The 13,619-nt window shown below is 34.0% G+C and overlaps 1 protein-coding gene across 1 annotated transcript in view; it reads left to right on the top strand.

Annotated features, from left to right (window-relative positions):
- The first annotated feature begins 3,546 nt into the window (after positions 1 to 3,546).
- The window catches only part of LOC110449490, a 42,782-nt gene continuing 32,709 nt past the window's right edge, over positions 3,547 to 13,619 (top strand). The window contains exons 1-6 of the mRNA XM_021496377.1: positions 3,547 to 3,556; positions 4,934 to 5,035; positions 5,797 to 5,899; positions 6,420 to 6,661; positions 7,556 to 7,748; positions 8,893 to 8,973. Of these exons, the coding sequence (XP_021352052.1) occupies positions 4,935 to 5,035; positions 5,797 to 5,899; positions 6,420 to 6,661; positions 7,556 to 7,748; positions 8,893 to 8,973 (720 nt within the window). The 5' untranslated portion in view covers positions 3,547 to 3,556; position 4,934. The remainder of the gene's footprint in view (positions 3,557 to 4,933; positions 5,036 to 5,796; positions 5,900 to 6,419; positions 6,662 to 7,555; positions 7,749 to 8,892; positions 8,974 to 13,619) is intronic.

The following is a 13,619-nucleotide window of genomic DNA, read 5'->3' as shown; positions in this document are numbered from 1 at the left end:
AAGTTGCCTTTGTCTAATCTTCTATAAAGACTAGGATATATGTACTGTATGCTACTTTATTTTAAATTTTGTTATTCGTACAATGGTACGTACACAGTAAGTTGATAAAAAACTTTATTTAAGATCATTGTAGTACGTGGAATGCGTGATGAAGTTCTCCCTAGGCCCTTAAGCTGATACGGAGCCGTATACATATAGTAGGGCAAATAACGATAGCACTTATATAATACAAATTGTTTGCAATACTTTCCGGATGAAGTAAACAAAACGGATCAAGGATGGGTATGAAAATAACGGACAGACAAGATAACAAAACGAAAGAGAAGAAAAAGGTTGATAAGCGGTGGAGAACAGAAGGAGCAGGAGAGATAAAGGAAACAATAAAATCTCAGTTCACAGAAGTGTATAAAGTTATTGGTAATGCNTTAAGCTGATACGGAGTCGTATACATATAGTAGGGCAAATAACGATAGCACTTATATAATACAAATTGTTTGCAATACTTTCCGGATGAAGTAAACAAAACGGATCAAGGATGGGTATGAAAATAACGGACAGACAAGATAACAAAACGAAAGAGAAGAAAAAGGTTGATAAACGGTGGAGAACAGAAGGAGCAGGAGAGATAAAGGAAACAATAAAATCTCAGTTCACAGAAGTGTATAAAGTTATTGGTAATGCCTGTTTGTCTGATTACTTTTTTGTGTCATTCTTCATTACTGTGGAAAAAAATACTAAAATGTAATGAACATTAAATTTTAAAGAACGAAATAACTCACAAATTTCCGTCATCATTTAAGTTTTAGTTTCTGACCTCTCACGCTGATCCGTTGCCAAGGATCCTTTTGGTTGGTCTAACCCTGGTATGTTCCTTTTATTTACTTTTCCCCTTTCTGTTGCTCATAATAAAAAGTCAGGGAATCATAATCGCCGTCTGCAAGGCATTCTGTCATCTCTTTTTCTTGTCCACTCAGTCAATGCTTATATCATTCTTAACTGCACTCTGTGATGACATGAAATGATAAGGTACTGATCCGTATATGTAGGGTATCTATATACCAACTCAAAGACCCGTCCGTCTGTCTTGTGTTCAACATCGATAGCTTCATCTCTTCCCCCATTATTATATTATGTCCGTTTTGTCGATTTTTGTCGATAATCATCATACTAGTTCTTCTTAACAATTCCTTGAAGAAAAAACTTTTGTTTTTCATTTGGAATTTAACTTTTCGGCCACTAGCATCACCGATTAGTCATAGAAAGTCAAAACAGCTGTATGGTGCAGTAGTGGCATGATTCATAAAATACACAGATTACCCATTATTCATTTCAAATCAACAAGTACTCCTCTAATATTTAAAATTAATATAATTAAGGCGTTTTGAGCACCACCCTTCTGTTTCAACAACAGTTTAGACTAATTTAGATTTCCATCATTCTGACCCCTAGGGTTACCTATGAGTCGTCGAAGGAAGAAACAACTGTGTGGCGCATTCTAATTCCTTTTAGCATGCTGTAACAACTACCAATGCTTTTATGTTCAATTATACTGCGTCAGTATTTAGTGATGAACTTGTATTTTCTACTGAGCCAGTAGTTAGTGCTGATCCAGTATTTAGTACTGAGCTTGTATCTAATACTGAACCTGTATTTACTACTGAGACACTATATAGCACTGAGCCAGAATTTAGTATTGTGCCGGTATTTAGTACTGAATTAGTATTTAGTACTGAGCCAGTTAATACTACCGAGACAGTACTTACTACTGGGCCAGTATTTTCTACTGAGCCAGTATTTAGTACTGAGCCAGTTAATACTACTGAGACACTATATAGCACTGAGCCAGTATTTAGTACTACGCCAGTATTTAGTACTAAGGCAGTATTTAGTATTAAGCCAGTATTTTGTTCTAAGCCAGTATTTAGAATCTAAGCTTGTATCTAATACTGAACCTGTATTTACTACTGGGACACTATATAGCACTGAGCCAGTATTTACTACTGGGCCAGTATTTAGTACTTAGTCAGTATTTAGTATTAAGCCAGTATTTAGTTCTGAGCCGGTATTTACAACTAAGCTTGTATCTAATACTGAACCTGCATTTACTACTGAGACACTATATAGCACTAAGCCAGTATTAAGTACTAAGCCAGTATTTAGTACTTAGCCAGTATTTACTACTGAGACACTATATAGCACTGAGCCAGTATTTAGTACTAAGCCAGTATTTAATACTGAGCCAGTACTTACTACTAAGCCAGTATTTAGAACTGAGCCGGTATTTACTACTGAGACAGTACTTACTACTGGGCCAGTATTTAGTACTTAGCCAGTATTAAGTACTGAGCCAGTATTCAGGTACAGTGTAACAGAGTACAGTAGAAATGGCCTGATCCTTTAAACAAAAGGCATGTCTCAGATAAACATGGATTCAACCTGCACAACACACCTACATATATATTTATATTTATAAACTACGTTTTGTTAATATTTTGTTTAGATAACAGAAATTCTTTCCAAAAACTGTTTTCCCCAGATTTGGGACTTGTGAAAACCATGGTTACCACATCAAAAAGAGCCAAAAAATGCAAATAGTAACTGTTTTCTTAAAACCTTTCTGAAATTAAATATCGCCTATTCGGTACCAGAAATACTCACGTTTTAGCATAGGTCATTTCGGTGGATGTTGTGCAGACACAGATTTGTAAATGCCCAATACTGTAGTCTCAAACCGATTTTTTTTAACAATTATGAAGGCTACTTCATCTAAATATGCCAATTGTAGTTCTGATTTTTTTAAATATTTTGATACATGTATATAACAGGGGATATTCATTGTATAAAAATATCACCCATGGCCACCCTACGCTACTGTACACTGCTACCTTAGTACTGAGCCAGTATTTACTACTGAGCCGGTATTAAGTACTGATCCAGTATTTAGTACTGAGCAAGGTTTAAGTATGGAGCCAGTATTTAGTACTTAACAAGTATTTAGTACTGAGCCAGTATTTACTACTGAAGTTGCCGCAAACCTTATCAGGTAACATGACAGAATCCACACATGGTTCAGGTTAGTCAAACTTACCGGGAACACCTATTCAAACATCTTATCATCATATTTCTTTAAATTATGTAAATGTTCTTGTTGCCTCTGTTGGATTAGTGTCTGCTCATGTGTCTTTTTTGTCAGTGCGTATATTATGGGTGAGTATATGTTAAAAAGAATATGCTATCCGTTCCCGTTCCATTTGACTTCCATTTGACTTCTAAAAAAAGTATTCCTAATCTCCTTACAAAAGGAAAGCTAACCAATTTGGAACTCATTTAGAAACCATTAATGTCCGTGAACCATTGACGATTTTTCAACGCGGAAAATAATTCATATTTTTAATTTACTACTGGGTTTTTGTGTTATCTCCCTTGTGTCATATTAGTAAGAGTGATTAGATCTATATTTAGAAATGTACTGATCACACAGGTGTGTTTGACACGGAACAAATACCCCATACTCCCAGCGACCTTGGACGCTAGCAGTTATACCGATTGATCAGAGGTGAGGTGCCATTATTATCAGGGCTTCAGGCTAATTCTACAAGTATGTGTTTATCAATTTACGGGATATAAAACTATCTCTCACCTGTATTGATAAGCCCCCAGGGTCCCAGTCCCAACACAGGTGACACCCTGTGTATTATAATTACCTGGATAGACATACAGGAACCATGTATTACAGGTAACATGATGTAATAATGCTATAAAGTTTGTATTTGTGTAAAAAAAAAAATGATAATTTTTAGGGGGGATGAATATTTTATGGGGGGGATGAGTATTTAATGCATTAAATATTCATCCGGATGAGTATTTTATGCATAAAATATCCATCCGGATGAGTATTTCACGGGGATGGAAATTTTATAGGACACCGGAACAAATACCCCATACTCCCAGCGACCTTGGACGCTAGCAGTTATACCGATTGATCAGAGGTGAGGTGCCATTATTATCAGGGCTTCAGGCTAATTCTACAAGTATGTGTTTATCAATTTACGGGATATAAAACTAAAGGAAACTCTTGTAAATCTGTGAGATATAATAGTTTGTACGTTATATACATTGATCATGTCTGTGCGTGTACTTGCTAGATATGTAACGTTAATCCTACACAAACCGAAAGTATTAATATTTAGAGAAGTTGTTATAATATTTGTCATAACAAGTTTAAATAATGATACGCTTGTGACATGTAAGATTGATGGAAGGATGATCATAAATGGCTTGCTATAGGAAAAACAACACATAGTTAGTAAAGAACCAGCCAGCTGTATAACTTTAATGTCATCGGATCTCTTATGACATAGTTAAACTTGATAACGCTCCAAGTAATGCCAACTTGACGTACTTTTTGATAGAGTGTATAGATATATGTTAGTTTTCTATAGTTTGACAAAACATTGCATATCTATATAGAATTTCCATGTATATTGATATTTGTTATAATAAATGATGCATTATTTATCACAGTTCAATTAAGCAGCACATTGAGTTATTTTGTTCGCTAGCAACTCTCTCTTCTGGTTTGGTTATTTATCTTCATTGTACCGATCAAACGGACACTATTATATATATAACTACAAAATATAAACAGAACGAATATACATATATATATATATGAAATGTCTAATTGTAGAAAAATCCGTCAAACTATATATAGTTTTCTTGTATGTTTTGAGAAGCCTTATGCCAATCGTCTAGTCGACTTTTGGTCCTACTGTTTAAAACCTCGTCAATGCTTGATTTGTGTTATGTGATTTTTACTATTTAAAAGATGTGCTTGAAAATATATCATAGTCATAACACGATAAGAATTACGTTTCATAATCTGTATTAACTTTTTTTCAAAATGAAAAACGTCACAATGTCGTTGTTGTAGAATGACGTCAAACCTTCAGGAAGAACATATAACACGCGCGAAGTATCCGTCGCCGTACCCGTTGAACCGAGGGTACGCGAGAACTGATAGGCCAACACTGAGGTAACTTAAACAATGTTTTGAGAGGTCAGTTGGCGAAGTTGTTATAGCGCACTCGCCTTTCACCAAGACGACCGATTCATTGATCGGACAGAAAAGGGCATTTAGTAACAAACCGGTTTTATCGATTTTACTTTGTAGGGAAGATCGGGGGCAAGTTCCTGCCATTTTTATTATAGTCGCTGTAGACTGTATGACATTTGTGGACAATTATGTAAATTTACATGTATATACCGTTTACAAGAGAATTTCCATACACTTCATTGAAATAATAAACAAATTTGAAACTCATCCGTATCTGAAGAAAAAATTCTCTTTTTCCGGGCGAGTTCGGACATGCAGTCAGAGGTAGGTTCGGCCCACGTCATATTCACCATAACTCTGAGGACATATAGCACGAAACGTCAGATATTCCCGGCACTTCCAGGACTTGCAATTTTGTATCTTTGCGGCACCTGCCCTGGTATCAGGATTCAAACCTGTCGATAATTTTAGATTTCAATAAATGCGTACATCACAGATAAACGTAAGTTATTGATTGATTTAAATATATCTATGAATGTATATGTATCGTGTGAGCATAGATAAAGTATGTTAATTACATATGTAATGAATATTGATTATTGTTTCAAAATTCTTGTACACTAAATAAAGTCTATATTTTGTCTATGAAGGTATTTTTCCATATGCAAAAATATTTAGTTATTAGCGGTATTTTGCAATGATCTTGTGCAATTGTATTCCTTTTTTAATACTGTATATAGGGTCGAACCCTCAGCTCAAAAGAATGTTGACGTAACGTCAGCGTTGTGTCTTTCTGAAGAGCTCGTGAAAATTATCAAAAGCGACGAGCAAAGAAAGAAACAGGTAACTAATGTTTTATCATGCAACAGGTAAATTGTAAGAATAAACACGAGTATGATATCATTAAAATAGTCACTAGATAATAAATAGTAAGGAATCTCATTGTAAAAAATGTAGCATAGTCAAACACCTTGTGAATTTAAATAATCCCTATACATACGAGGTAGTGAAGCATTAACAACTTTAGTTAATCAATGCAGAAATTCAAACAAATAAACGTTTGTACTTAAAGTTTAATGGTATTAAAGGTCGAGAGAATGAAAGATCAAGTTAAATATTTTCCGATTTACAAATATATAGTAAAAGGGGAAATGTTACTATAAAACTCTTTATTACGTTACAGTTTACAACTTTTAGGTGATTTACTAGAGCTACAAAGTTACGACAAATATTCAACAGACAGTGATAGAATTAGCAATACGAGTAAGGAAGTACCTGGCTAAAACATCAGATAGGATATTTAAGTCAACAATTTAACTATACTTAATTACACTCATTGTGGTAAACTATCTGGACACTACAGGAAAACAAACGGATGAAACAGATGGAGAAAGATTTGGAAGCTCTTCTGAACGAGAAGGACACACTACAAAAAGAAAACAAGAAGCTGGAAAGTAAATGCCAACAGACCGACGAATTGCTTGGTGTCATCCAAATTTTGAAGACTGAAAACAATAAATACAAGGAAGACTTAAAACGGAAACAAGATAACGTCAGCAGTGAAATAAATCAGATCTCTTTGGACTCATGTTTACCATGTGACAGGTATCAACAAATAAGTATTCGTTTGTATTGTGAAAATGTAAAAGAAAGCAGCAAAAAGACAAAAAATATCTGTTGGAAATATTTAAACTATTTCATATGAAAAGGTTACGTCTTTTTACCTGATAATTCAACGACAGAGGGTTGGTTATACACGTAATAGGTAAGCAATAAGTAAAATTGGTATGAATTTTATATACATGGATCTGGATACCAACTAGAGTGAACACAATACAGTTTTGTTTTTACTTTACAAGCTATACTTAGTATAATTGTAGTCTACGTGATGAAAGAACTTTCTTTTGAGTTATGTTTTGCTTGTCTGAACTTTTTTTTCTTTTCCAAAGCGTATGGCAGATCAATACTATTTCCATTTCGCTATCGTAATAAACATATAATGTCGCAACATCGTTATTTTTTATTCTATTTTGCCGCCCTGAAGGATTCCTTGCATTTTAGAAACATATATAACACTGGGAATAAATGATGAATCGGAATTCCACTTTTATTTTTTTTATTTTTTTTTATATTTTTAGGTTTTGTTTACTTTTTTATTTTATTTATTTTAGGTAGATAACACGAACTCTTATTTAATTTAATTACAAGAATCATGTTTTGATAATTTATTTGATCCAATGTAATATCGAATACAGTAGCTGTCGTACGATTAAAGAAAACAGCAGATTAATATATCCCTACAGACTATTGATCCATAAATTGTATATATAAATATATTTGTGTTATACGTATATTAATTGCATAAAGGAGCACTCTTCTCTGTCCCTATTACTATAGAATGGATTTATTAAAGTTAGAATAATTTGTCGTCCAATCATTGTGTATTTTTATCATTTAACATTATTGGATCCATCCGCTATTATTCTGCTGTTTTAACAGTAAGGGGAAGGAGAAAAAACTTAGTGACGGCAACACCGCTATTCCTGACCTCAGTGACGTCAACAGAGCCATAAAACTGGGGGAGAGGTACCAAGAGTTGTACGACAATGAGTGGACGGACGCCATGGAAAAACTTGGCGGGTTTGAGGTGGATGAAAGAAAAAGCGTGCAAAAACTACTCGACATCCTTAAGGTATAATTGGGTATTTAAATAAAGAATCACAGTATTCGAAAAATGATAATTTAATTGAGTTGCATGCTTACTTTCTTTCTTACTATTTCTATATTTACATCCTATTATCAAACAAATGAGAATGCAATTGAGTTGCATGCTTATTTTCTTTCTTACGTTTTCAATACTAATAGAAACTCTACCACGTTTGCAATGTAGCGACACTTTTCATTGTAAAGTACTGTAAATTGTTTGACGATAGACCATGCGCGTGTATGTATAATTTCCAATAGTCAAACGCTCTTCCAAAAATCTCCCTGGCAAATGTGGACCAGCAAGCCACATGACTGGTTTACGGTACTCACATTTTTTTTATACGTCTTTCAAGATTTGTAGCGGACAAAGAAAACAAATATATTTCACCTCTCGATCTTATCAAAACCTGTCAAGTTCAGTTTGAGAATGTTCAGCGGATGTTCCGCGTAGGTGACTTGTTAGTAAATTTCTCAAAAGCTGAATACATAATAATAATAACAAATACTTTATTAGCGTGTCAAACATTTTAAAAAACATACATGATAGTGTTAACTAAAATAATGCATGATTTATAAAATGCCCAGCCAGTACTGGCTTACGAGATACAGAACATGATAAGAGTTATCAATCATGGTTTAAAGAACGACGTTTCCCCATGCATAAAAAATATTATACATGTGTAGACAAGCGATTTCAATAGATTGGTGGATTTGATTGATTGAAGTTACAAAATATCTAGCATAAAGCAGAACGTCATTGTATTGTTAATCGTCTGTCAACCAAATGTACCACGTCCAGTATGTTTTCGTTTCGTTTATACATCCATGTCGTTTATTTTGCATTTCCCGTTTGAGCTCATATATCACCAATTGTGAAGTCATGAAACGAAATTTAAATGCACCACTGACTTTGAGGTTATGTTTTGACTTCATGACGAATAATTATAGATATTAAGTTAGGTGAGTAGATTTTAAGAATGAGCAAGGAATGTGTGTTTTTCTCAGTATTTACAAAAAGTCTTGATGATAAGAGATTTTTATAAAAAATACATATATGAGATTACGTGGGCCCCGTACCTTTATGACATAACGGAACCTGAAATATATCAGATGTGAAAATCCTTTTACAGAAGTGCTACAAAACTTGTGAAGATATATCGGACAAGCAGATGAAGTTGCTACAGATAACATTAGTAGACCCATTGGACTCGGTAAGCATATTGTTTCACCGGTAACTGATGCCTATTTTCACCTTTTGGTACGTCATACGTTCTATTAGAGGGATAGATATTGGTGTTAATACGACCATGACGCTGTTGTTATTCAAACAGAAACTTCTTTAAACGTAAATATCAGATATATAAATGAGATTTCATTAATATCTATATGCATGTATTTCATTGTTTAAAGCCTGAGTAAAAAAGGAAAACAAAAATATCATGCAAAATTATCTCTATGGAACAAGTTGTATAAACAATTTTTCTTATGCTAGGTGGTAATTTCATGCAACGGTCAACAAGGTGAAAAAGCTGTGAATAATTCAGATCAAGAATTGATTTTTACACACATTTTTCGGTTAAAAACAACTATAACACATTAGCTGTTAATAGGACGTTAAACAAAATTAAACCAAACCAAACCAAACCTTTTATAACTGTTTTGCAAACCCTCTGAAGGGACATTGTCTTATAGTAAAGTAAAAATCATGAGATTCTGTCGGTTATTTTCCGAATGTAAAAATTTCTCAAAATATTTTGGAATGGTTGTAAAACTTTGAGCGCCGAAATGGCTGCACCGGCTGTATGCTCCCCAGGGAAAAGGGAGCTGAGAAAGATATTTACTGGTTGCAAAGGCCTTATAACCACGGATAATAATTTGTAAACCGCTTTGAGAAGACTACGGACTAGGTTGTGAAAAAGCGGTATATAAGAACCTCGAATTAGTATCATTATTATTATTATCCATTTGGAATATTCGTTGTATTAAAGCTAACTTATCTCGGTTTAACAGCACATTTTTCTCCGAGTACTGGTGTGCTACCGGTTCATCAAGGACGATGACCTTATCGATATGTTCGCATACTAGTAACATTTAAAAAACATATTTATTGTATAATGAGTATTATTTTTTACTTAGTTTCACACTCACGCTGTTTTCATTTGTATTCAAAAGCTTGCGTTGTACCTAGTACGTCACAATGTACAATTATGTGCTTTCACCATATCGCTTAGTGTGAAGCTATGTTAAAAAATTCCTTCACAATATTTCGATATTCTGGTAACAATGCCTCGTATGTTTTTAATTTATATCCGTGAAAATACTGCAACATGTGCTGATATTGGGGATGAACACAATATTCTGAACGTTAAAATTAATGCCATTAATATTCGAAGAATAAATTAAAGTGTGCACTATCTGTTCCTCTTGGTTGTTGGACTGACAGTAAGTGATTTCCCTGTAAAGATCTGGACCCAGTTTCATGTCGTAAAACTACACGTAAAACGTAGACGTAAATTGACTTACGATTTTATTTACGTTTACGTTAAGTCCGTTTCACGAAACGCATTAATTATGGACTCGTATGCATACAAATTCTAAGTATTTTTCATAAATATATTGTACTTAAGAACACTTAACCTGCTTAACTAAGCAAGTTGCTTACTTTCTGTTGCATACAATTTTAAGCATCATTCTTAGTTGTTCTTCGTAACGCAGATCGCAATCTCCTTAAAATACTCGTTGTCAATGACGCGTTATACTAATTCCCGCGAAGTTTGTGTTTGCAAACAAAAGCACGTCGGGAAAGAACGTGTTCGATCATCTGCTTCCAGTCGCTGTAAACATGGCCTCAGAGACGCTAAGTAAAAAACGGAAACCTAACTGGACGGCAGATGAATGCCTGTATCTCACAAAATTGGTCGAGGGCAACAACGTTTGAAGCAGGGATGACGACCCAGAAGAAGCGTTAGACGAGGAGGCAGATTGCCAACGCCATCAATGCTTCCGCCGGTCGGTACGAGTAGTTGAAAAGAAATTGCACAATCTCCATATGAAGGGAACGTCTGAGCTGTCGGACCACAGGAAGCAGACGGCGATGACAGGTAATTAATTATATAAGCCATGTAGTCATTTGTAAACACTGAGCAATTGCAAGTCTGCTGTAACTCACGTTCGTTAAATTTAGAACACTTCTACTCAGTCATTTCACATTTGTTCAAAGTAATGATCAGTATTCCGCACGATAAGGTAACATACAAACACCTGCACAAAATCAAAACATTTTCTGTCAACGTCTACCTTATAAATAGCCTCTGATCATGTGACAAATGGTCATGTGTCATCAATTCGCAGAACATGGCGGCGTTGCGCATGATGGACAAATTACATCAGATGAGTTCGCCAGAATATCACTGTGTGTAAAAAGGCGTAAGCAACGACAACTTTGGATAGAGTTTATATGTATACTTATCTAGACTAGTGGATAATCGTTAAATAAGGTGTTGCATGAATATTAGCACAGACCTCTATCAATTCCGTAATATTAGTGAGCTGTGACTTTTTTTCACCACCTCCCCTCATTTTTGGATCAAATAATACACCTTGCTACATTTAGAAATGTTTTGTAATATACCATGTGAACACATGAAATGCTGAGTGTTTGAACCTTAAGTATCATACTTTATGTACCATTTACACTCATTTTGATACATGCAGTGGTATTCATCTATCAGTATGGATATTTTCTGCTGGAAATACATCAAGTTGATGGTATAATGGATATAATCCAATAAATAAACAGTAATTTATCTATTTCTGGTGGCTGCCCATCTTGTGCACAGATCAGCCCAATAGCAAAAGCTGTTGGGAATGTCATTAGCCTGGACAATGTGTCCATCTGTGGGATTGAGGGGGCAGTGGACACATCAATGATCATGTTACTAGACCCCAACACAGTTCCTTCAGCTGTCTCCAGGTATTATTGATTATCAACTATATGTGAAAGGCTGTGACACCAGCACATACATCTTGTATATGCACCAGTCCTATGATATGTCAACACCGGGAAAATGTTCCACACTATTACATGCAGACACTGCCAGACAGTTAATTGATAGTAATAATAAATAGTTATGGTTACATGTATCCATATTAAAGTTCTTTGTGAAATCCCTGTTTTTCTAGGATGGCGTACCATGCAAATTGTTAATTTTTCTGATATTTCTGTATAGAAAGCAAACTATATGAAGCTTTATATTTTTTTCTATCACAAGGGACTTCAAATTTTGTCACAGATTTAAAAATAAACAAATTACACAATTATGATAGTTTTAACAAAAATTATCACTAAAGCAGGACTGTTTTTGATGTATTCATTAGTTATTCTAATTTTGCAAACTAGGATACATAAGAAAAGAGAAAAAGATGTGCAGTCCAGTCTCCATGATCATTTATTCATCCAGTATTTAAATGATTACAAATTGTACCAAGGAAACATTGATAATTTATAGTTTTCTTAGTCACAAAGAATCCTTTATAGGAACAAACACATATAGCTTTCTTTTCAGTGCTATAAAAGAGTGTTAAGTAAGATCTATATATATTCTTTTGTGAGGTATTTTACTGTCTGAGATATATGTTCTTCAGTGTGATGTTTAAAAAAATCTGCATCAGTAAATAGAAAATATCATTTTGATTGGTCAATGTCAAATTAATACGTGACCTTACATCATCACATATGAATATATATTTATCATATCAATACTGTGTCATGCAGTGTCATAAAGCCATCATATAAATTATGTTTATGTAACGTGTGTAATATTACTGCGGAAAGGACGTCACAATCGAATAAGAAAAATCAATGTGGCGTCATGTCATTGTGAAACGGACGCAATTTTCATCGTTTCAGACGCGGACAAGTGCAAAATATTCGTTTCAGATCACAATTATACAGTTTATTTGTATTATATGATAAAAAAAATCTGTCATTCGTTTCCCTTCATATAAGGCCTCACAAACATGTATCATAAATCTAACATGAAGGGAGCCTATGACAGATCCTGTATATATATATATCTTCATTGATGTTCGTATCACACTGCTAATTTCAGATAATTTATTGGTAAAAATGTAACAATGATTATTTCCTTTATTTCCTCCAGAAATGAAGAGTTACAGAAATAACGAATAAAACACTATTGAAAAGAGAAGAAAATGCATTCACAATCATGGTCACATCCTGACATAGTGACTCACACATGCACATGGACAGACACACACATAAGAGAATAATAATAGTACACGCATCATACCATTAAGTACTATAAACACAACACAATGATATAATAGGTACTATTACNCACTATAAATTATACAGCATTATTATAGACAGTATTACTGTTACATAAGTCTTACAATACAATCATACATTGAGTAGAACCCGTTGCACGAAGTCATACAACATAGTCATACAGTGGTGTGAAATACACAACATACAATATAATAATTAACTTGAAGAAACAGCGCAACCATACAATGATTTCAGTTGTAGTAATACATCTCACAAGATTAATTCATACAATACAAACAATATTATGAATGGTAGTAAGTTCCACTAATCTACAGGAAAGACGTAGGAAATGCTTGCCTACTAATATGAATACAAAAATATATGTATTTCATGTATTCATCTTGCTGAAGCATGAGTACACACAAGTAAATTAGTGATCATATTACTCAGTATACAACATTCAAATATCTAAGGATAAATTACATAATGCCACTGTATTGAAGAATTTTAGTAATAATAACAATGGATTTTATTCTAAAGTCCTCCAGTTCATATGGAGATAAGTCA

The sequence above is a fragment of the Mizuhopecten yessoensis genome, unplaced genomic scaffold, assembly GCF_002113885.1.
Source record: "Mizuhopecten yessoensis strain PY_sf001 unplaced genomic scaffold, ASM211388v2 scaffold4627, whole genome shotgun sequence".
NCBI classification, from domain to species: domain Eukaryota; kingdom Metazoa; phylum Mollusca; class Bivalvia; order Pectinida; family Pectinidae; genus Mizuhopecten; species Mizuhopecten yessoensis.
Note: the sequence above shows the minus strand (reverse complement) of the source record. Positions and strands in the feature narration are given on the sequence as shown.